Here is a 23,745-nt window from a genome sequence, read left to right as displayed (position 1 = left end):
AGCATTTCTTCAGGTAAAAGCCAGGGTTAGGACGTTTCTGTTGGCTTTAAGCTATGGCAGGTTTGCGTTTTTATTTAAATTAGAATTAGCATTACCTATGTGCCCCCCCCTCCTCCGCCAGCTGAAGTGTAGGTTGTGGGTTGTGTGTTCCCCCAGATGCCAGTGAAAGAAAATGCACGTCCCTAGGGGCAAGTCTAAATCCGGGCTTCGGAGTGCCCGCACCGAGTTCCAGAGGATCCTAGTTCAGAAGGGAAGGCGCGGCAATCGGGCAAGAGTCAACCGACACAACAGGTGGCACAATCGGGCCGCAGAGGCTGCAGGACGGGATTAGGGGACTTCAAAACGAAGCTTACTAATGCGATTTCATAGAAGTGGCTGCAAGTGGAGGAAAGAGGAGCCCATCAAGGCGAAGACTAGGATCAAGGACACACAAATCTAAAGTGCAACCGCTGAGAAGGACGCCCCCGGGGGGGGGGGGGCGGTGGCACAGCAGTGAACCGGGACCTGGAGAAGCACCGCGACGCGCAGGACTGCAGCACCTGGACCTGGGGACAAGAGGGGCGACCCGGGTGGGGGGGCCGGCAGTGGGCGGTATGAGTGTGTGGCCGCGGCGCTGACGTCGGGAGGCCCGCTGCAGCCCTACGGCGTGCGGACCGCGCCCCCGGGATCCCGGCGCACACGCAGGTCACTGCGCGGGGCCGGTGCCGTGGGGGCTGCGGGAACCCGCACACGGTGTGGGCCGCCCGCGAGCCGAGCGCGGTCCCGCCGGACCGGAAGTGCCCCCGGCGGGGCTCAGCCCGGCTTACGTCCCGGGGGCCGCCTGCCTTACGTCACGGGCCCCGCGACCCCTAGCGGCGCGGCGGCGCGGGGCTCGGGCGGGACTTCCGGCGGCAGGACTTCCGGCCGCTGACTGACGGGCGCAGTCTCGCCGGCGGCAGCGGCAGCGGCGGCAGCGGCAGCGGCAGCATCCGCATCCCCAGCAGCATCCGCGGCGGCGGCGCCTGAGCCCCGAGGCCCCAGCGGCGGCGGCGGCGGCGGCGGGGAGGCGACGGGCCGCGGCCTGCAGACGGCGGGCGGCCGGGGCGGGACAGAGGGCCGCGCTGGCGGCGGCGGTGGCCGCGATGATGGAGATCCAGATGGACGAGGGCGGCGGCGTGGTGGTGTACCAGGACGACTACTGCTCCGGCTCGGTGATGTCGGAGCGCGTGTCGGGCCTGGCCGGCTCCATCTACCGCGAGTTCGAGCGCCTCATCCACTGCTACGACGAGGAGGTGGTCAAGGAGCTCATGCCGCTTGTCGTCAACGTGCTGGAGAACCTGGACTCGGTGCTCAGCGAGAACCAGGAGCACGAGGTGGAGCTGGAGCTGCTGCGCGAGGACAACGAGCAGCTGCTCACCCAGTACGAGCGGGAGAAGGCGCTGCGCAAGCAGGCCGAGGAGGTGCGTGGGCCGCCGGGGGCCCCTGCCCGCCCTGCCCGCCCGCGGCCGCGCCCGGGGTCTCGGAGTGCGCGGCCGGGCCCCGGCCCCTGCCCCTGCCCCTGCCCCCGCCCCCGCCCCTGCGCCGGCCCGGGCTGCCGCGGCTTAGGTCCGCGGGAAAGGCAGGTCTGGTATCACGATGTCACAAGACCGTGCCCGTCCCGGCCCGGGAGCCCGAGGTCTGACACGGGTGAATGTGCTGCTGGAGGCAAACACCCGGCCGGAGCCGCCCTAGGGTCGCGCCCCTGGCAGCGGGCTTCTGGGGGTGAGGTCGCCGCCCCGCGGTCCCCGCACTGGGGGTTGGGGGGGGAGCGGTGTTAGCTTACGTGGGAGAGGCCAAGAATTCCCAGCGGAATTCTGAGATGTCTGCTGGCGAGCTCCGACATCTCCGCAACCTGGAAATCACTCCTTCCCGAACCTTGTGGGGGACACCGCCTGCCTGCCGCCGGCCACCATCACGTATTTAGCGCCCAGTGTGTGTCAGACCCAAGGATGCGGGGGGTGTGGGTGCGGGCGCCCATCCCTGCTCTGCCTCTGTGACCTTGTCCACATCGCCTGCCCACCCTAGGTTTTAATTTTCCGTCAAATGACTCGGTTGCCCTAGGTGTGTTCTAAGCCCCTCACGTTTTGTTATTCCCGGGCATGAAGTGATACTCTCTGGTTCGTGAACACAGAGTTTCTTATTAAACGAGCCACATTTCTTTTCTGTTAGTTTGGCCTAACGCATTTTCGACGTTAGTATTGGAATAGAAGATGGTTTCAGTATTGGGGTTTTCTCTTAAATCAGGGTGGTGTATGTCCCAGTTTGGTTTAAAGCATGTTTATAAAGACTTAAAGTGTGCCTTATAGCATTCCTGCGTTTTGGTAGTAATTTTGCTTTCGGGTTTCAGACGTCTTGTCAAGAGGCGGCTGTTTATTGACTGGGGTGTTAAGCTGTCCAACCACTTTAAAGCTCTCAACTCAAGGGGATGCATGAGGTCATCGGTTTTCAGGGTTCAGAATGGGGCTGGACCAAGGTCACATGGCCTGGAAGAGTCCAGGCCAAACCCAGTCCACCCTGACTCCTGGCCTGGGCTCTTCTTTCTGTATCGTGCTGTTGTGGGAGGTCAGAGAGCTGCACCCCCAGATGACTGGAGTGCTGGGGTTCCCCTTGGCCAGCCATGCGGTTGTGGCTGCCTTCCTAGGACTGGGCAGTGCCCTCCACTTTTCTGAGTCCTCTCTGTAGCCTTGTAAGGTCCAACTGATGATGTTTCAAGTACGTTTGTTTTCTTTTTTTTGTGTACCTGTGTGGTCAGCACTGTGAACCAGAAGCCACTGAAGGGAGAAGAATTATAACCTTCTAGCTTAAAAATGAGCTCAGTACACATCAGGCCTCTGCCCTGTGCAGCTCAAGCGCAGCCGTGAGTGACTGTGCTTCTGGCCTCCCACTTGCCTGGACTGAGAGCTGGAGGGTGTACGTGGGGTTTGCAGGACGCTGTCTTTGAGGCCAGGACCGAACGCTGCCCAGAGCTCCCTGAGCAGAGAGCCATGAAGCAAACAAATGCTTGGCTAGCCAGCGCAGGGCTGTGATTAGATGCTGATAGGACGCCCTTGCAAAGACCTCAGGTGATGTTACAACTAAGGACAAGGACCAGACCCCGTAACCTTTCTGGCATTTATCGTGTTCATTAAATCCAACTGACGGTCATTTCTGGTTTTGTGGAAAAGACCGCTTCTTTTTCTAGGCAGGGACTTGAGATCACAGATGTGTGTCTGATAGTACAGGAGCTGGACCGTCACAGGCGGAGGACTGTCCATATTGCAGAGGAGCTCCCGGTGCCTGGCCACTCTGCTTCAGAAGGCTTAGTCAGAGCTGGTAACCCGAGCCGCCTGCAGCCTTCCAAACAGAATCTGCAGGCTTTGTTTAAAAAGCCTCGAGCAGAGCAAATGCCCCTGTCCCCCACTTACTGCCCATAATTACTGCAGCGAGAGATTTCCAGTATGTTCCGTTTCTGGGATGGCTCATTTCACAGGAGCCATGGTGGCTAAAGATAGTGGGGTCCAGGGAGCAGGGCCAAGTCCTGGAGTCCTCGGACGCAGGCTTGAGCACCAGCGCAGCCCTTGGGAGCTGCACTTCCATCCACCAGTCTGCTGCTCTCTGGCCGCAGTGGCCACCTCCGTAAAGCGAGTGAGTTGCCAGCTGTGAAGTTACTTGCGTATCAAGTGCCAGGTCCCATCATTGGCTGTTGTTGGCCTGAAGAACTGCGGAGAGGTGGGTTTAGTTGAGTCAGGGGAGAACACCTCGATGGATTTGCAGATGGAGGCACGGGGCATCTCGGTCTCTGGTTGTGTGGGCTTTACCCTTGTAAGGGACATCCCCGAGTCCTGATCAGGCATGCAGAGCCAAGTGGACCTGTTGCTGGGTTCTAAAATTTCTACAGAGACCTTAAAAATGTCTTTATCTGATTTCCAAACATTAGGAAAGTGTGCGGTTGAGTGGGTGGGAGGACTGGAGAGCGAGTGGATGCCCACCCAGTGTGATCCTGCAGGAGGAACACGCAGAGGCCTCCCCAGGCAGCAGAGAGCCCTCTTCCTTGCGGAGGTCAGGCACGTAGTGCATAGGAGGAAAAATCGTGTTTGAGAGACTGCGTGTGAGTTCAGTAGCCATTGTCGGCGTCAAAATCATCTCAGCCCTAAAAAAACTACTAGTGGTACCCCAGGTCATACCAGACAATCAGGTGTGCATGGGCATCTCCTGCGGCATAAGGAAGGTGTGCAGCAGGAGGAAAGTTTTACCCCAAACCGTTTGTTTCTGGTTAGTAAAAGTATTTTACTTCGTGAAGAACATTTGGATAGGATTAAGCTGGAGGGAGGGAAAGCCCTAATCCTCTTCTGTAGAGATGGTCACCCTGCCTTTTCTCATGCATGAATTGATCCACCAAAGCAGGGGTTTTCTTCTACTTTCCCCGCATGACAAATAGCAAATTCACCTCTGCTTGGACAAGGCATGTGATCCCTTTTTTTGCCATGTTGTAATATTAAAAGCAGTCTTAAAATTTTTTTAGATTTTTTTTTCTAGACAAGACTGTTACGGTTAGTGGCCAGCATAGCCTTTCCCAATTGACTTTAAAGGTCAGCCCATCAGCCTGGGTGGCTCAGCGGTTTAGCGCCGCCTTCAGCCCAGGGCGTGATCCTGGAGACCCGGGATCGAGTCCCATGTCAGGCTCCCTGCATGGAGCCTGCTTCTCCTTCTCCCTCTGCCTGTGTCTGTGCCTCTCTCTCTCTGTCGCTCATGAATAAATAAATAAAGTCTTTTAAAAAATAAAAATAAAAAAGGTTGGCCCATTATAGCTGTACCGAATCTCCAGGAGAACAACCAGATCTGACTTAGAAATAGAGACAAATTGCCATAGAAGAGCAAAGAGAGGCGCTTCCCAGCCAGAGCGAGCATGTGGGGAAGGGCCCACTTTGGTCTGCAGGCCTCTGGGCCCCCAGCCCTGGCACCTGCCCATCCTCCTGTGGCAAGACCTGTCCCAGCTAGACTGCAGTGGGGTCAAGGACTGGCATGAGTTAGTTCTTCCCAAATGAGGACTTCTAAATTAGAGTGAATACCTGAATTTCATGGGTTATTTTATATTATTATATTTAAGGATTTTTATTTATTTATTCATAAGAGACACAGAGAGGCAGACACACAAGCAGAGGGAGAAGCCGGCTCCCTGTGGGGAACCCAATGTGGGACTCAATCCCAGGACCTAGGATCACACCCTGAGCCAAAGGCAGATGCTCAACCACCGAGCTATCCAGGTGCCCCTTTTTAATTATTGTTTTTAAAGCTTTTGTTTATTTCTTTTAGAGGAAGAGAGAGAAGAAGCAATGGGAGGAATAGAGAGAGAGGGAGAGAGAATCTCAGTAGACTCTGTGCTGAGTGTGGAGCTCAAGTCGGGGCTCGATCTCATGACCCCGAGATTGCGACCTGAGCCAAAATCGAGATTTGGTTGCTTAACTGACTGAGCCACCCAGGTGCCCCTTTGTGCTTTTTGTTTAAAACAAACAAACAAACAAACAAACAAACAAACAAACTTTTTTTTAATAAACTATCCCCAGTGTGAGGCTTAAACTCATGACCCTGACATCAAGAATCACACACTGCAATTGAGACAGCCAGACACCCCACTGGGTTATTTTTGTTTTCTAAAACTTTCTGTTTTGGAATCAATTCTAGAAATTGCAGAAATAACCCTGCACCCAGATTCCCAGTTGGGAACATTTTTCCATGTTACTCTTCCTCTTTTTTTTTTTTTTTTTTTTAAAGATTTATTTATTTATTTATGAGAGAGAGAGAGAGAGAGAGAGAGAGGCAGAGACACAGGAGGAGGGAGAAGCAGGCTCCATGCCGGGAGCCTGATGTGGGACTCGATCCCGGGATTCCAGGATCACGCTCTGGGCCAAAGGCAGGCGCCAAACCGCTGAGCCACCCAGGGATCCCTACTCTTCCTCTTATCTCCATTCCCCCCCCTTACTCTGCCACGATCTCCCAGGTCCACTCATCCCCCTAGTCTCCTCTCTTCTGGATCAGGTCCTCACTTTCTGCTGTATTTTTTATTTTTATTTTTATTTTTTAAAGATTTTATTTATTCATGAGAGACATAGAGATGCAGAGAAATAGGCAGATGGGAGAAGCAGGTTCCATGCAAGGAGCCTGATGCGGGACTCGACCCCAGGACTCCAGGACCACGCCCTGAGCCAAAGGCAGGCGCTAAACCACTGAGCCACCCAAGGATCCCCGCTTTCTGCTTTATGCAGCCGCCACGATGGTGACATCACAGGCCCCTTGTTTCCAGGACAGCCCTCAGTTTGGCTTCCATGTGGCCCCAGACAGACTAGGGCAGACATCCCCAGCAGGAGGTCCCCTGGGTGATGTCACGCGTCTCCCCGAGCCTCTGAAAGCCTTGCCCTGTGCCGGACGGGTGCCGGAGAGGAGGATCCCAGCTCAAGGCGGGCAAGTGGCCCATTACTGCAGCAGACCCCTGGGGAGGTGTCAGCAACTGGTCCAGCATGCCTTTCCAGGCATATCTGCTGGCCCATCGCTTACCAAGTCCCAGCCATTCTTCTGGCCCGAGTTTGGTTTCTCTTCTGCCACCGTCCTGGTTCCAGCCGGCATGTCACACTGCTGCTCCACCTGCCCCATCTGCCACTCCCCCCTGTGCTCATTCGCCAGGGTAGTCCGAGTGCCAGGCTCAGCTGCAGGCTTTGGGGGTTAGGTGTGGGGTAGGCACCCAGGTGGGGTGGTGCTGGGGGAGACGCCACTGGACACCCGCCTGCTGATGGGGGGTGGCTACACTGGGTAGACAGGGCGAGGATCCCCTCCTGCTTGAACCCTGCCAGGCCTGGTCTCGCTCTGATGAGGTCCCAGGCCCACCTCCCTCTGGGGCCTGCTCTCTGCACCACTGCTCTGAATGCTGTGCCAGTTCCTCTGCGCCCCTGCCTTCTGGGCGGCTGGCACAGGGCTTCACGCAGCACATCCAGACGCCAGGTGCTTGGATGAGTGAGGGCTGGAGGGACACGTCCCCACGCTCACCCCAGCTCCCCTGGCTGCCTTCTGCCCAATCAAGGGAGCAGTACCCTTCTAGCTTTTTCCTTTTTTTTTTTTTTAATTTTTATTTATTTGACCCAGAGAAAGAGGGAGAGATCGCGCAAGCAGGAAAGTGGCAGAGGGAGAGGGAGAAGCAGGCTCCCCACTGAGCAGGGAGCGCGATGTGGGACTCAATCCTAGGATCCTGGGATCATGGCCTGAGCTGAAGGCAGACACTCAAGCAGCTGAGCCACCCAGGTGCCCCCTTCTAGTTCTTTCCGCCCCAGAGCTGGTTCTTTTCCCCTGACCTCACACCTCCAAGAGAGGCGGGGCCCCCTGTGTGCGTGCAGACAGGGAGGGAGGCGGCCCCTGGCCCCCCGTGCACACCACCCCCGGCGGCAGCGGGTTCTGGAGGGCAGCTCCCGGGGGTGAGGGCTGTGCGGGTGGGTCTGGAGCAGCTGTCTGCGCAACACAACCTTCCGGTAGGATGGAAATTTCTGCTTTGTTCTGGCGGGTTCAATAGCTGATAACCAGATGGGGCCACTGACACTCTGCGTGTGGCTCACGCAACAGAGGAAGTGCGTCTCTATTTTGTCACTTGAGTTAGCTGAAACTCCACACGTGACTGGGGCTGGCACAGAGCACGGTGCCCTCAGCGCCCCCCCTGGGGGTGGGGGGCAGGTGACACCCCGTCACACAGCCTTCGAGCGTTCCGTGAGCTCGGTCCCCGAAGAGGAGAGCTTCCCACCCACGGGGGGTGGTGAGATTCTTGAAGGGCTGCGAGGACTCTGACAAGGAGTCCTCAGCGCTGGGAACAGGCTGGTGTGAAGGCCCATGGTGTGACCTTTGCCCCCAGGCTGCAGCCTCCTCTGAGCTTCCTTCTAACAGCCTTATTGGGGAGAAGGCACTGAGCTGGACGGATTGGTGCCGTTTGCAGAGTCTCCACACACCTGCACCCGGGAACCTGCCCTCCGCGGCCAGCGTCCCTGAGGTCTCCTCCTGCCCCCGGGGGATCTCTCCCAGCTCCCCCATCTGCAGGCTTTGTTTAAAAAAACACCTGCCTGCTTCTCTTCACGTAGACTACTCCGTATTTTCTAGAACTTCATATAAATAGAATCATGCAGGTTTTTGTCTTTTTCTGTCTGGCTCCTTTTTTTTGGCGTAAAGACTTTGCAGTTCCTCCGGGTCGTTGTGAGTGTCGTTGTCGTCTCCCACTGGTGGGTGGAGGTGCGCTTCTGGTCCAGGCTCGGTCCCACCCGAGGCCCTCCTGCTTGTCTGGGGCCCGGCGGGCTCGGGTGCAGCTGTGCCTGGGAGCTCCCAGGAAGAGAAAACCCAGAGAGGTCAGGAGGGGCGGTGGGGGGCTGGCGACAGGACCAGCCAGTCCAGGGCAGGAACATCTCCCTCAGGTGTCCACCACCCGTCACCTCTTACACGCGGGAGATCTGGGGAAGACAGCTTAGTGGGGGCAGGTCCTTGTCCCAGAGAACTGCCTCTCATTCGGTGGGGTTTGTGCGGCGAGGGTTGGCAAGCTCAGGCTCTGCTCATCAGCAGCAACAAATTCAAAGTGGGGCCTGTCGTGGGCGTCCAGGTGTGCCCCTCCCTGGGAGCCTTGCACACGCCCTGGGCGCTGTACTCCTTCATGGGCTCTTCTCCCCGGGCCTCCCGACACACCTGCTTCTCAGCCTGTGGAGGTGCTTGGCTCGTGCGCCTGGCCCGGGGCCCCTGTCGCGTCTACAGCGTTCACTCCTGGGCAGCAAGACCCCGTGTCTGCCTGACAGCCGCAGCCGGTGCCCTGTCCCTCGGAGCAAGGCCAGGTAGAGGCTGAGCAGGTGAGCAAGTGGAAGAAGCCAGTGCACCCTGCCGAGAAGGCTGCAGAGGACTCCGCGTGCGTGAGGGTAATTTCTTCCAGGGAGGGGCAGTCAGGCTGTTGGGATTTCCTTCTCCTGCCCCGCGTCCTCAACCGTATCATGTATTTTACGTGTGTGAGTATCTAGCTGCCATAGCCTGTGTTTTAATATGTAAAATGTATATTATTATTTAATATGTAAACATAAAAAAAATTTTTAACACGCACGTATAGATTTTTTTTTCTGTCTTTCTTGCCAACCCTTGGAGATCGGTGTGAATTAAACCAGTGCCGTTGGTTGGCATCCCTCAGGCGGATGCTGAACCCGTGGTCCCTTTAACATGAGCATGAGGCACTATTGCCTTTTTTTTTTTTTTAATGAGTCCAGCCTGATCCTTGGATTCCTGCAGGGTGGCCTGATCTCTCACATAGACGTGTGTGTCATACTAGAATACAGGAGTGTCCCCTCCCTTACGCTGTGCACCACCCAGCAGGCCTCAGCGGCAGCTCCGCACTTCTAGAGCCACCTCGCTGCTGTTCCGCCCTGCTCCCCTGCCTGTATTGCATTTCACGTCTATGTGGTGAAACATTGTGGAAAATGGAAAGAAAGCTGTAAAAGAACATCTGTGATTTGAGATCTTGGGGGTTCATTGCCCCCACCCCGGGAGCGCCCGGTAAGCATTTGATCACTGTCAACACTGTCCAGGGGAGTCTGCAGCGGAGAGAAGGGAGCCACTCCCCCAGGCACAGAAGCCCCACACCCCAAGTGTTTATCGGTCCGCCCACTGAAAATAAAAATCCAAGAAAGAGGGGCATCTGGGTGGCTCAGTGGTTGAGCATCTGCCTTCGGCTCAGGTTGTAATCCTGGAGTCCTGCATCCAGCCCCCCGCAGGGAGCCTGCTTCCCCCTCTGTGACTCTTCTTCTCTCTCTCTCTGTGGCTCTCAAGAATAAATAAATACAATCTAAAAAAAGAAAAAGAAAAAGAAAAAAAAAAAAAAGAAACAGCACTTGTCTTTTGGAAATCCACTGTATCCCCTCACTGGCCCCAGAGGGAGTTACATGATCAGTAATGCAAGAAAACGGAGATCTCTGATCACCGTTGGGTCCTTGTCTAACAGACCAGCCACAGCTGAATTATTTCCTGTATATGAATGTGACCTAAAGGACATATAAGAGGGAGGAATTAGATTCAATATGTTGATTTACTTTGCCATTAAAATAACCTTGGGTTATAGAAATTGCCAGAATTCATGGTTATGTTATGAAAGAGCGTTTACCTGATAATCTCTCTTGCCTTCTGGGAATTGGGGACACTGGCTTATGCTGTAGTTTTGTTTTTAGATTTAACATGAAAAGTCATTTTACTTCTTACCTTTGCTTCTATGTACAAGGCAGGAACATCACCCTTGTTCCATGGAACACCGAGAAAGGCCTCCTCTGGCTCCTAGACTGGGAGAGCCCACGCTCAGGTGGTTTTAATATGTATCTTGGGATTTCACCTGGAAGCAAATTGTGAAAACCAAGGTTGAGTTCCATTTTGTTTTCTTTTCTTTTTTTTTTTTACATTTTAAAAATTTAGATTAAATTTGCCAACATATAACACCTGGTGCTCATCCTATCAGGTGCCCCACTCAGCGCCCATCACCCAGCCACCCCACCCCCCGCCCACCTCCCCTTCCACTACCCCTTGTTCACTTCCTAGAGTTCAGAGTCTCCTGTGGTTTGTCTCCCTCTCTAATTTTTCCCACTCAGTTCCCCTCCTTCCCTTATAATCCCTTTCACTATTTCTTGTATTCTCCGTATGAGTGAGACCATGTGATGATGGTCCTTCTCCGACTGACTGACTTCACTCAGCATAATCCCCTCCAGTTCCATCCACGTCAAAGCAAATGCTGGGCATCCGTGCTTTCTTTTCTTTTTTTTTTTTAATTAATTAATTATTTATTTATTTATGATAGTCACACAGAGAGAGAGAGAGAGAGGCAGAGACATAGGCAGAGGGAGAAGCAGGCTCCATGCACCAGGAGCCTGACGTGGGATTCGATCCCGGGTCCCCAGGATCCTGGGCCAAAGGCAGGCGCTAAACCGCTGCACCACCCAGGGATCCCGCATCCGTGCTTTCTGACAGCTGAGTCATACCCCACTGTATATATAGACCACATCTTCTCTATCCATCATCTGTCGAAGGACATCGGGGCTCCTTCCACAGTTTGGCTCAAGTTCCATTTTCAGACCAAGCACTTTGTTAGTGGGAGGGAAGGGGAAGAATGCTTAAAAAAAAAAAAAAACAGAAAAGGGAATCGCCTGATGTACCGACACTAGGAAGTGAGTTTGGTATTGGGTATCTAGATACTGAGGATAAGACACGTTGCCTGTCATACAACGGGTAGTCATTGCTCTTTGGGCCTCTCCAAAGACTGGCCATAGGGGTGAGTGTGAGCATCTGTGGGTTGTCGCGTCCCTCGTGACATTTGGGTGGGACGTGGTGAAACGGACAATAATTGCAGATTCAAACCCGTAGTGCGTACGATTAGCTTGTATATGAAGTCATCACTGCTCTAGTCGCGCCTTCTGGAGATGTCTGGAATTGAGATACCGCTGTGTGCAGGGTTGGGACGGGAGCTTGCAGACAGGAGATTTCTATTTGGGGAACTCCTGCACCACGCAGACCCACTCGACCCACACGCTCAGAGGCAGATGTTCAGTCTCGATCCCCATCAGGTTTGGTCGTCAGCGGATTCTATCTGAAGAATGCTTGGAAGTCTGTACGGACTGGACTGAGTCTCCACCCTACCCTGTCCCCGCACCTGAAAAGCCTTGACGCTCTTGGATCTAAAGTAAATGATGCGCCAATGAAAATATTTTCTGCCACTTTGAAGCCATCCGTGGATCTCTGACCTGTGCTCACCCGGTGACCAGCCCGCCCCCCGTCGTGGCCTGCTCGCTCCGCCCCGGGCTGCCCGCCCTCCAGGGAGCCCCGCCAAGTCCCTCACCGTCCACGTGAGGTGTACTTCTTCCCACGTCCAGCCCACAGCATTGCCTCCTACAAAAACAGATTCGGTGTTTGCTCAGTCTTGGCCACACGCTGTTACTCCGCCCTGTTTACTCCCTGTGATATTTGATGATTTCCTTGCATGTGCCCTTTCCGTTAAATGGCTGGCTTGTGTTTTTCTTAAGTGACGTTACCAGAATGGCACCGAAATAAAGGGGTCTTCACGAGGGGAAGAAAAAGGAGGATCTCTTCGAGGCTGTAGAACGCCACGTTGTGTTTGTGACTTTTTCCCAGACTCGGAGGCCTTGGGGGGCTCCCCCCGTCGGTCCTGTCTGGCAGGATGCCCCTGTCTGACAGACCGGGAACAGAGGCTCCTTGCCGAGCTCCCTGTGGTCCGGGGGGTGCCTCTGGGGGCTGTGCAGGGAGGAGGTGAGGGTCTGCGGCCAGGGTCCTCGGGCCTGCTACTGGTCACTTGTGGGTTTCCCGGGGCTCTTGTTGGCCAGAGATCCGCTCCCACGGGAGCACCCACGCTCCCTTTAGCAGGAGAGCCAAGAGGGTAGAAGGGCTGAGCAGTCCCCGCCCCGTGGGCCCACCCTTGGCAGCAGGGTTCCTCATGTTCACCCACCAGGGGTCGGTCTCCCTGCTGCTGGGTGTGCCCTTTGTCATTGGCCTTGGGGACACCCGTGTATGCAGCTTGGCTTAGGTGCTTTTTCTCTGGGTTAATGTGTCATGTTTCCTGGTGCTGAAGGCCTTGAAATGACAAGGTCAGAGGATTTCTGCCTGTGACCTGGTTGGGGGTAGCTTCCTCGGGAATCTGCAGGCCTGTCCGTGGTTTTGTGGCACCACAGAGCTTTTCAGTACTTCCCTTAGGGTGGATTGTTTTTTTGTTTTGTTTTGTTTTCTTTTTTATTCATGACCGAGAGAGAGAGAGAGGCAGAGACACAGGCAGAGGGAGAAGCAGGCTCCATGCGGGGAGCTCCGACGTGGGACTCGATCCCAGGACCCCGGGGTCACCTCCTGGGCCAAAGGCAGACAGTCAACCGCTGAGCCCCCCAGGGATCCCCTGAGGGTGGATTTAATGATCACCCATCAGGGTGGATTTATGAAAGGCTGTGTTGACCATCTTAAAAATCTGAGACTGCGCTTCTGACACAGCCTGTAGTTTGGAAGCCTCCGATGCAGGTGACGCGTGAGGAAACAGGGAGGGGACAGTTGTCCTGAAATGATGCCTTTCCTCCTGTGAAGCCGCAGGGCTGCGGCGGACGGGTGGGCGGAGGCGGGCAGGAGGACAGGCGCTCTTGGCCGGCGGGAGCGGCACCATAGCCCGAGCACCTCAGGGCCACGTCCTGGGGCCCCGGGAGCCCCTCCGCTCTCTTCTCCTTACACAGAAATAGTTGTGTGAGGCATTTCAGACGGTCCTCGGTCCTCGAGCATCTGGGACAAGCAAGGGGGACTAACCAGGACAAAGTTGAAAGGGGGACTCGGGAGAATGAACGGGTGTCAGATGTTGAAGGATGATGTGGGGGCCGCCGTTCGCAGAAGCCTCGGCCCTGGCGCCCAAGCACCCAGGATCTGGGTCGGGAGGAGGCGGAAGGGCAGCGTGGGGCAGCGAGGCGAGCAGAGGTCACGAGCAGAGGTCATGAGGAGAGCCCACGTGAGGCCGCGCCAGGGGCGCAGCGCCTGCTTCCTGCAGGGCCCCTGCTGCGGCCGGGGTGGGGGTGGTAGGTGCAGCCCTTGCACATCCCGCGGCAGGAGCCCCATGGCAAGGGGGCACCGGACGTGAGGTTGCGAGCTGTCGGCAGAAGAGGTGGCCGCTAGGTGACAGCGCAGTCACCAAGGAGGTGACACCGGGACAGGTGCGGTGCCCCCCCCCCCCCCCCCCCCCCCCCGTCGGGATGACACCACTGCCATCCAACTCGGCGCACCGAGGCGGTGCTGCCCCAGCCTGGGGGGCCCTCCCGGGGTCGAGGGTCCTCAGCAGGCCGCGGGCTGGACACTGCCTCCTGGAGCAGCAAGCCGTCCACTCGCCCGGCGGCAGTGACCCCGACAATGGACACCCACAGGAGGTGACTGACGAACTCGGCTCAGCCCACTCGCGCCTGCCCACAGTGGAAGCGGGAGAGTGTGTTTCTCGGGGTAGAAAAGACGCTCCAGTTGAAGTGGCTGACCACCCCGGGCCCCAAGATTCCGTGTATGAGAGCGTGTGTGCCCCGCACGCCCGCGCTCATGTGTGGCACCGCCTGATTCTGAGCGACTCTGGGTGGTACGGTTATGGCTTTGTGAAAATAACCATTTTACTTAACACTCTCACCTGATTTCTCTACAGAAGCATACCTTGTTGTGCATCATTTGGTTGGTTTTGTTTTTTTTTTAAGATTTTATTTATTTATTCATGAGAGACACAGAGAGAGAGGCAGAGACACAGGCAGAAGTAGGCTCCCTGCAGGGGAGCCCGACGTGGGACTCGATCCTGGGACCCTAGGATCACGCCCTGGGCCAAAGGCAGACGCTCAACCACTGAGCTACCTGGGTGTCCCTGGTGGTTTTTTTTTTAAGTAATAGTAATTAAAATTACCCAAATGAAAACGTACTATTATCAGAAAATTAATAACCTTTGTCTGTTCTTCAGACACTAGTTGTGTGCAGGTCAGTCAGACCTGCGTGTTGATACCTGGTGCACAGCGGCACCACCAGGGTACGTCTTCCTGCCCGTGGGCGGTGGTGCTTCCCCTTTCTGGACCTGCTCCCAGCTCGCCCGGCCCCACCACCCGTGGCCCATCTACTCTGTAGAATTGAGGTGTTAACAGCTCCTCCTCAGGGCTATTGTAGGAATTACAGCTGGTGGCGTCTGGGGGGACCCCAGCCCCACCCCTGCAGACGGCTGGGGGAGGGGAGGAGCAGCCCCCAGTGCCCATTCCTCCCTCTGCTGGAGGCCTGCAATCATACCTAAAGCAGGAGTCCTCCCGACGTCTTTCAAGATGTCTTTCTTTTTTCTGCTTTCTTTTCACTTTGATAATAATTTTGCTCAGAAACCTACCATGTTGGGGCACCTGGGTGGCTCAGTGGTTGAGCATCTGCCTTCAGCTCAGGGCGTGATCCTGGGGTCCTGGAATCGAGTCTGGCATCGGGCTCCCTGCAGGGAGCCTGCTTCTCCCTCTGCCTGTGTCTCTGCCTCTCTCTGTGTCTCTCATGAATAAATAAATAAATCTTTAAAAGAAAAGAAAAGAAAAGAAACCTACCATGTAAGGGATAGATTCCAAAGACCAGTCCCCATTGCCAGTTATCCCAGTAGTGATGGCTTCTGGAACTGAGCAGTGATTGAGTACAGATTAGGAGCAAACTAGACCTGACGTCATTTAGATGTTTAGTGTCGTGTCGGGAGGAGTAATGTTGCTCTGTTGCAAAAGGACCAGCTACGTGATTTGCAGGGCCTGCAAATGGAAATGAAGTGTAGGGTCCCTTGTTCAAACATTATTAAGAATTTCAAGATGGTGATAACAGATCATTAAAGGAAGCGTGAGCCTTTCTGAATCCGGGCCCTGCGTGACTCTCTGGGTAGCTGGTGAGAAGGTTCCAGAGCCATTAACTCCTGGGACACTAGTCTGGCCCCTGCTTGTGGGTGGTGTGTGTCAGGGTTTGCCTGTGGAGGGTGGCCCGCGACCTGTGAGGGGCTCTGCTGTCATCTCGCCTCCCACGTTCACGACTCCTGTCATTTTCTCATTCTGTGTACAGAAATTCATTGAGTTTGAAGATGCCTTGGAACAAGAGAAGAAAGAGCTGCAAGTCCAAGTGGAACAGTATGAGTTTCAGACCCGCCAGCTGGAACTGAAGGCCAAGAACTATGCAGATCAGAGTGAGTGGGGGGGAGGGGGACGGGGACGTGCATTTGAATGTCTGTGTTGTTCTAAGGCTGGTCCCAGCTGGGAAGGGCGTGGAGAGCCTTCGGGAGAGGGAGAGGGACAGGAACCAGCGACAGCCTCTGGTTGATTTCACTGTCATTCTCTCAACCACTTGTTTTCTGCCTTTGCTCTGCTCTGAATTTCTGTAAGTATTTCTGTAATCGGCCTCACATCCTTTGTGGTAATAAATACACAAGGCTGCGTTGATGACAAAGCATTTTCGCTGAATATTGCCGTGTGGGCCAGACCTTGCCAGCCCGTGATCCCTGCCTGGTCCTTTCCATGGAATCTCCCCTGCGATGTGGGTTCCTGTCGGTCGCCCCACCAAGGAGACGCTGCTCTTGGGCAGTTGGAGAGCTTGCTGATGGAGCCTGCTGGAACCCCCCGTCCCTTCCAAGGAGAGGCAAAGAAACTGGGTTTTGGAGGACGATGATTATAAGAAGTATTATTTCAGTTTTCACCGGTCCTTGTTCACATTTTGCGGCCAGAGCTACCGTGAACCATCAGCAGACGTTCCTGTGATGGAGGCCTGGTGTGCTGGTTTCCCTGGTGACCTGGGTGGCAGGTCCCTTCATCTCTTGCTTTGGGGGGAAATGATCTGAAGACTTGAGGCCTATTGCAAAGACCAGCACTCTGCGGCTGAGTCAGAGATGCGCAGGCAACCCCTGGCCCAGCAGCTCATGCATGCGTACAGACACAATGAAAGCGAACCAAAAGGCCTGTTGTAGGCATGCATGGGTCAGCCCTTTCTGTGATTACAGAGTCCTCTTCATTCCCTTTGCTTAGAGTCTTTTCATATACAAAAACTTTCTGGCTCTTCTTGGAAAACAATATAAACTCCAAGTTACTGGCTAAAGTTGTTCATTTGGTGGCAGCAGGACCATGAGCCAGAGGAGGGGAGAGCAAGCATTGGGCTCCTCCAGCCAGGCGGTGGCCTGCACACCTGCCCAGCAGGGAGGCCAGGAGGGGTCCTCCCTAGGGCCTGCTCCACACACAGGCAGCCCCTCCCAAGGCTGGAACAGAGACTCTGTACCCAGGACAGGGCCTTCCTCTGGCAGCCAGCTGCACGAGCATCATGTGCACTCTGACCTCTGCTTCCTTCTGGCGCCCCTGCAGCTCCTCAGAGTGTGGTCCCCAGAGCACTGCTTAGAGGAGCACATGCCCCTGCTGTCAGGTGCAGAGCAGCCTGGACACACGTGGCCTCTAAGGACACTGCTGGGAGAACGACACCACAGAGCAGGACAGCATGTGGACCGAAGCGACACGTGGACTGGTGCCCCTGTTAGATCAGTTTGAAGCAGGGCAGCTCACACCATGAGCACCAGGTCCCACGACCATCGCACGTCCTATCTCGCTCCATGCATCCGCTCCTCCACTTGCTGGGCTACAGGGACACAGCTGAAGTTTGAACAAAGGACCACAGGCAGAAAGCATCCAGGGCCAGCACGCTTGCCCCGGTGGAGGTACGCAGTGGGCAGGATGCCCAGCAGGCCCGTCAACTGGTCAGATGACTTAGCTGGGTGTCATGTGCAGAGCACATGCAGGGCCAGCAGGGCAGCCTAGAGGTGGCGTCGGCGCACCTTGGTCTTTCCAGCCCTTGGTGTGAGTCCCAGATGCGTGCATGTTCTGTGCACACGGCAGATGTGCTATTGCTCTTCCACACACCCTGGAGGTTATGCAGATACGACCTCACCGCTTTCTACAAGCCACTTTGCTCCCCATCTTGCCTCCACCTGACCCTGGTGAGCTCCCCGCATCTCAAGCACGGATGGTAGCCCCGGGGGTGAGCTTCGTTCATCTTGTTTCTCTCCGCGGCAGAACTGATCACCCTCAAGTCACACAGCACGCACAGTATGTGCCTCCCAGGCCAGCCAGCGTCTGCCTTCTTGTCTCTGCCTTCTCGTCTGCCGGGGCTCTCTGCTGACAGTACCCATCTGGACTGGTGGTGCCACTGCACTCTGCAACAGGCGTCAGTTTGTCCTGGAACCTTCTGCCCACATGCAGGGCCCGAGGGAGTGAGGAGGGGGAGGAGTGGGCTGCGTTGTTGACAGGCCATGGCTGTGTTTTCCAGTTTCCCGGTTGGAGGAGCGAGAGTCGGAGATGAAGAAGGAGTATAACGCTCTGCATCAGCGGCACACAGAGGTAGGTGCCTGGCCTTGACTGGCAGGGCCACACTGAGACGTGTGCCACGGGCCCGGGCTTGCCTTTCTGGCCTCTTCTTTCTGGTTTCCGCTGCCCCAGCCGGAAAGCCGTCAGCCGTGTGCTGGTCGGGCTGCACTCCACAAACATGTTCGTACTGCTGTCAGCACCGTGAGCCTGAAATACTGCGTGGGCTAGAGGAGGGAAGAGAGGCCTGGGTCAACAGGAACGACTTACCGCACTTCTGTCCTCTGCAGATGATCCAGACCTACGTGGAACATATCGAGAGGTCCAAGATGCAGCAAGTCGGGGGAAACAGCCAAACTGAGGGTAGCCTGCCGGGGAGGAGGTAAGGCGGGAAGTGGGTATCCCTCATCCCCAGGTGCTCCGGATGAGCTGTGTCCACCCCTGACTCAGGAGAGGGTCTGGTCAGAGTGTGTGGCCGGAGCAGGAGTGTATGTGCACGTGGCTCAGGCTCAGGGCCTGGGGCACATGGCAGGCCTTCTGCTTGCCACATGCAGTCACAAAGGCCCAGGGAAAATGGGGTGGCGGGTCCTGATAAGATGCTGTGCTTGTGGGTGCACCTACCACCTAATATTTGTCTGTGGCCTCGACATCAACACTCGGGCTTCTGGGGTCACGTGCAGGCCGGTGCAGAGACACCGCGTATGGTGGCAGGAGGGGTGGTGCCTGGGTGCAGGATGCTGGCACTTGGGGCCGTTGGTAAGGTTCAAAGCCCAGCTCTGACCCCTGTCGGGGAGCAGCCCCATGCCTCGTTTTCTCCTCCACAAAATGAAGCAGGTAGTATCTACCTGGATGAATCGGAAATGAAGGTTCTGATCCCTGTGGGATGTGGATCTGTACACGTAGGCACAACGGCTCCCCCGTCACAGACCCAGGGCTCCGGGGGCCTCTGTGGGCCGTGAATAGCTCGGATCATGAGAGCCAAGTGCGTGGGCAGGGGAGCGACCCGGACACTCTGGCGACCCCCAGGCTGGTCAGGGCGGCACCAGTAGGTCCTGGGGCCCTTGCCTGTCTGGGGTTGGGAGCGGTGCCGGTTTCGTCTGCAGTGGGGGAGGTGATCACCTTCTGTGCCCTCTGGTCGGGATAAGGCCGGACTGAGGTCTCCGAGGGCGCAGACCGTCAGCCATCATCTCTGGGGTGTAGCCAGCGTGTGTGGGGGTTGGCCTGTGGGAGACCAAGGCCGTCCACCCGGGCCTGGGGGTGAGGTGAGGGGTACCCACGTCTCCAGGCCCTCATAGCTGGGAGGAGGGGCCGGAGGTTGGAATCCCAGGTCACGCAGACGGCGCCCAGCTGTTGGTCCTCGTTCCTTCAGGCCAACGCCTGAAGCCCTGGCCACGCCCCGTCGCTCGCTGGCCACGAAGCTCTGTCTGGGCCTGCCTCTCCAGCGATTGCACCACAAGCAGGAGGGCTTTGGGCCCTTCCACTCTGGTGTCACCGGCCATGGTCTGGTCCCAGCGGCAAAGCCATGGCATCCCTGCGCTCAAGGCGTACAACTCAGAAACACTGAGCACGTGCACAAAGGCCAAGCAGGACCTAGGCCAGGCGGCGCCTTGATGCCTGTGTGTTTCTAGGCAGCCAGGTGCGCTCCAGCCCTGGAGAGTCTCACAGGTTGCTGGTTAGCGGCTCCGCGCCAAGCGAGAACACGGACCACAGTTTGAAGGACTGTCGTGAATGTCTGATGGTGGGAAGTGACTGTTTCCAAGCTCCCAGCTCACGGCCAGGGGAGCTTCTCTTGAGCGCACCGCGAAGTCACCAGGAGGATTTCTGAGTAACTGCACTTGGATGCTGACCTGGGGCGGAGGTGGCTTTGGGGGGTTCCTATGGGGCATCGGGCAGGGCCCTCTGCACTGCGGCCACAGCGGCTGGGCGGCTTGGGCATCTCTGATGAGCGCTGGGCTCTCGGCCAATTCCTGAGAGCTGCAGTATTCCGGAAGCTTCAGCTGGTTCCCTGCCAGCTCCTTTAAGGCAGGAGCACCGCGAAGGTCACGAAGGAGAACGCCCAGGGAAAAGGGCCCAGTTTTCCCGGAAGCCCAGGAGGTGTGATCTCTGAACTCAGGACTGGGAGGCCATGAATGTCCAGGGCCCTAAGTCAGCATGGCCAGCACCCCGGGCCCTGGGGATGCCACAGAACATGTGTCCTCGGAACCTCAGGATGATGTGGGCCTGGCCAAAAGCAGGAGCGGCCCAGGCGCCAGAGCCAGGCCCTCAGGGTCCGGGCCATTACTGGTGGCTGTCAGCGGACGCAGATCAGGCTTTGGTTTCTTCCTGGACGTGGAGGGTCCATGGCTACGGGACGGGGCTGCTCTCCACGGATCTCCCTGCGCTGCAGGCAGGACCTGGTCTGGAGCCTGCTGTCCCCACGTGTCTTGCGGCTCCCTTGGTCCTGAGCCCGCGTGGACTGAGCCTGGCCCCAGGCCCTGCGGCACTCTGGTGCTCAGAGCTGGGCTCCGGCCTGTCGCCGGCGCCACCCTTCTGCTGATCAGGACTCACTGCAGAGGGGCTGGCTGCGGGGTCCTGCCTGGGCTGCCCTCTGAGGCTCCACGGCAGCCCTTGGAGGCCACGTAGGCCCTCCTCCCTCAGGGAGGCCCCGCAGGAGGCTGTGCTCGTGCTGATCTGTCCTGCTGCCCGCAGGGCCCGCGTGTCACTCCTGGGTCGGGGGACCTTCGGTGCCTGGCGTAGGGAGCACTGCTCTCCGGGGGCGGCTGTCCTGCCCGGGGCTGTCCCACACCCGGTCGAGGCCCGCAGGACCCCGTCATTGGGCAAGGGGACCCCGCAGCTATCCAGGAGAGCAAGGGGCTCTGGTCCACATTTCCGCTGAGCCCCCTCTCCCCGGTTTGATCCTGCCTGAAGGGAACCCCAAGGCTGAGGTGTGTATGATCTCCATGGCGGCGGGCCCCCGGCGCTCCATTACTAGACCTTCCTGAGCCAGACCCGTGGGCGAGAGATTCCTGCCTGCAGGAAGAGGCCTCTTGGCTGCCAGCCGAGACCCGCGTGGCCTGCATCTGCCACGTCCCCATGGCCACGGAGAGGAGCGTGCTTCTGTGGGGCCTTGCTTGGGAGGCAGACAGGTGGTGCTGTGGGTCTGGGCTGCCCCCATCACCCTGCTGGCCCGTCCCCCATGGTCACCTCGCTCACCAGCCCCCGGAACCAGCCCCCAGCTGGACCTGCCTCCCCTGCAGCCGCTTCACCGGGGACCAGGCGTTCGAGGGCACCCCGTGCCTGTCTGACAGCCCCAGGGCAGCAGCCTCTCCCTGCGGCTCCACAGGGGAGGCAGGTGGAGGGAGGAAGCAGGAGCCTTCCCCACTGTGCTGGGCACGGCGTCTGCCTCCAGCGGTGCTGTGCTGCGTCTGTGGGGTCCTGGAAGGCCCGCCTCTCTGGGGTGTGCCCTCTCCTGCCACAGTTCTCTGGGGACAAATAAGCATGTCCGCCTCAGCTTCCTGGTTCACACGGCCTGGCTCCATCCTGCAGGGCCTCGTCCTCAATGCTGGGAGCCCCCCATGGTGGCCACACCATTTCCCTTCACCCCTGGCCTGGTTTTCTCGGTGTGCATGTCTGGAGAAACACCAGAGAGCTTGAGTGGGCCGTGAGCATGTGTGTGCCCATGCTCCAGCCCTGCCCTCCCTGGGAGGGCCCACCCCCCACTGCCCGGGCGGAGAGTGTGGTGAGGCAGAGACGGTCACGTGTCTGTCGTGTGTGTGTGACGTGCAGATGTCCACATGTCTCCACATGTGTCTGTCTCTGCGGAGGGAAGCCCTCCGCCCCACATGCTCACCCTCCATGTGACCTGACCCCTGACCTGTGCCCTCTAATACTGTCTTCTCGTCTCGTCCCTGTGCTGTCGCCGGTGTGTGCTGCCTTGTGTCTGTCGCCGCCCTGCAGTCCTCGCCAGTCGTGGAGGAAAAGGTAAAGCCTGGGGCAGCGTTCCTGCTGCCATGTGGGGCGCCCGGGGTGCCCTGGGGTTCGGGAGAGTCCATCCTGCTGGTGGTTCCTAATCACTGGCATGGGGCTGGTCCTTGGCCGGCCCGACAGATTTTCTGCAGCAGTATTACAGATCACAGACCGTGGGTGTGGCACTTAGAGGCCATGCAGAAGAGGCAGCGGGCGAGACCCAGGTCCCCAAGACAGCCTCAGACTAGCTAGTGGCCACTAGCTAGCTAGGGGCCCCCGCCCAGCACACACAACCTTGGTCATAGGTCAGCCTCGGGCCTGAGCGTGGGGCCGGCACTGCAGGGAGGTGGTTGGCAGGGCTGGAGACCCCGCCCTCTGGCGTCAGATGGACCTGGACTTATAGGCGGCTCCAGCACTTCGAGCTCTGGGCCCAGAGCCGCTGGTATGACCGTGACCCGTGCAGGCAGCTTGACCTCCGCGGGCCATGTGACTCCCCCAGACTGCGGCTTCTGAAGTGGACAAGCATTGACATCTCTCGAAGGAGCAGCGGGGATGTGACAAGGGGACTGGGTCTGGGCTGTTGGCGGCAGTGCCCCGCCGTGCCCCCGGGCTCGTGGAGCAGGCCACCTGTGGCTCCGTGAGGAGCAGAGAGAGAAGATGGGGCTCGATTCCTGGGGACGATGCCCATTGCAGGAGGGCAGCCTGGCTGTCTCCGGGCGCGGCATGTCCGTGCACAGCAGCAGAACCAGGTGGTGGGCACATGCCCCTGTCCTTGGAGGCAAGATGCTCAGTCTGCCCCTGGCCTGGTGCCGAGGGATCCACTGTGCATTTCTCCCGAGGTGGAGCGGGGCCCCGGACAGGGGTTCCAGCAGTGGCACTGGGAGCCCACGGAGGCAGAGTGGGCGAAGGATGTGCCTGGACCCTCCTAGGGATGTGCTCCACGCAGCGGCCGGCGCCTTCCCCGACCCCCGGGAGCAGGCGGGGCTACTTGTGCAGAGGGCCGGGCGCAGCCAGAGCCTCGGGGGGACCTGCTGCAGTGTCCAGGTACCTGTGGACGGACTCGGAGCGGCATGACTTGGTGCCTTTCTTAGCGTCTAAGCGTCTTTAACTCTCAGGTGACCAGCTGAGACCGTGTCCCTGTCGCAGGGGGTGAGGGCTGCGTGAGGCACCTGCGGTTGTCCACGGGAGACCAGCTTCCTGAGCGGCCTAGGCCTTGAAATGTGGAGGTGCTGGTGGCTCCCACCCTTCAGGAGCACCCACTCCTCTGTGTGTGTGTGTTCCTGCCACAGCCTCGCTCCGCTCCCGGGGCCGCTCTGCGGGAGGCGGCATCTGGCTGAACAGGACCCACCAGCCGGCCTCAGGGCAGACAAGCCAGGACTCCTGCTCAGACTGTGCTTTCCTCCTGCTTCATCCCAGCCCTGGCCAGTCCTAGAACTGCCCGGGGGCACCAGCCAGAGAACCCCGCTTCCCGGGCCGGGCTTCTGGCCGCCGCCCACCTGGAGCGTCTCCTCGGACTAAACCCAGCGGGCAGCTTCTGGCTTCGTCCCCCCTGACTCCTGGCGCCTGCCGTTAGCAGTCTCCTGGCCTCCTTTAAGGGAACCCCCTCTGGGGTCAGCGCTTCGTGACAACCGGGAAGAGCCACATGGAGCAGGAGAAAGGGACCCCCGTGGGCCATACAGGGTGCAACACCCAATGAAGGATGGGCCCCCTGTTACTCTGTATGCATCCCGCCAACGTCTGACACTGAGAAGATCTCTCGAAGGAACAGTGAAGGCGGAGGGCAGTGGACAGGGAGCAAAGAGAGGGCAGAAGGGTTGATTCCTGCCGCCTGGCCGCAGGAGGCAGACGTGGGGCCCTTGGCAGCCCGGAGGCACGTCTGGGCTCCCCCTAGTAAAGCGTCGGGGGAGCCGTGGTCACCCTGGAACAC

At 57.8% G+C, this 23,745-nt stretch overlaps 1 protein-coding gene across 14 annotated transcripts in view; it reads left to right on the top strand.

The window, feature by feature from the left end:
• Positions 1-1,061: 1,061 nt before the first annotated feature.
• The window catches only part of MAPK8IP3 (mitogen-activated protein kinase 8 interacting protein 3), a 46,120-nt gene continuing 23,436 nt past the window's right edge, over positions 1,062-23,745 (top strand). For 7 of the 14 annotated variants that reach the window (XM_038540812.1, XM_038540803.1, XM_038540811.1 and 4 more), the window contains exons 1-5: positions 1,062-1,439; positions 15,601-15,721; positions 17,839-17,909; positions 18,164-18,255; positions 21,810-21,833. In XM_038540812.1, coding sequence (XP_038396740.1) covers positions 1,122-1,439; positions 15,601-15,721; positions 17,839-17,909; positions 18,164-18,255; positions 21,810-21,833 — 626 coding nt within the window. In that variant the 5' untranslated portion in view covers positions 1,062-1,121. The remainder of the gene's footprint in view (positions 1,440-15,600; positions 15,722-17,838; positions 17,910-18,163; positions 18,256-21,809; positions 21,834-23,745) is intronic. The other 7 variants (XM_038540808.1, XM_038540816.1, XM_038540814.1 and 4 more) reach the window with 2 other exon arrangements.

The sequence above is a fragment of the Canis lupus genome, chromosome 6, assembly GCF_011100685.1.
Source record: "Canis lupus familiaris isolate Mischka breed German Shepherd chromosome 6, alternate assembly UU_Cfam_GSD_1.0, whole genome shotgun sequence".
In the NCBI taxonomy this organism is placed as follows: Eukaryota; Metazoa; Chordata; class Mammalia; order Carnivora; family Canidae; genus Canis; species Canis lupus.
Note: the sequence above shows the minus strand (reverse complement) of the source record. Positions and strands in the feature narration are given on the sequence as shown.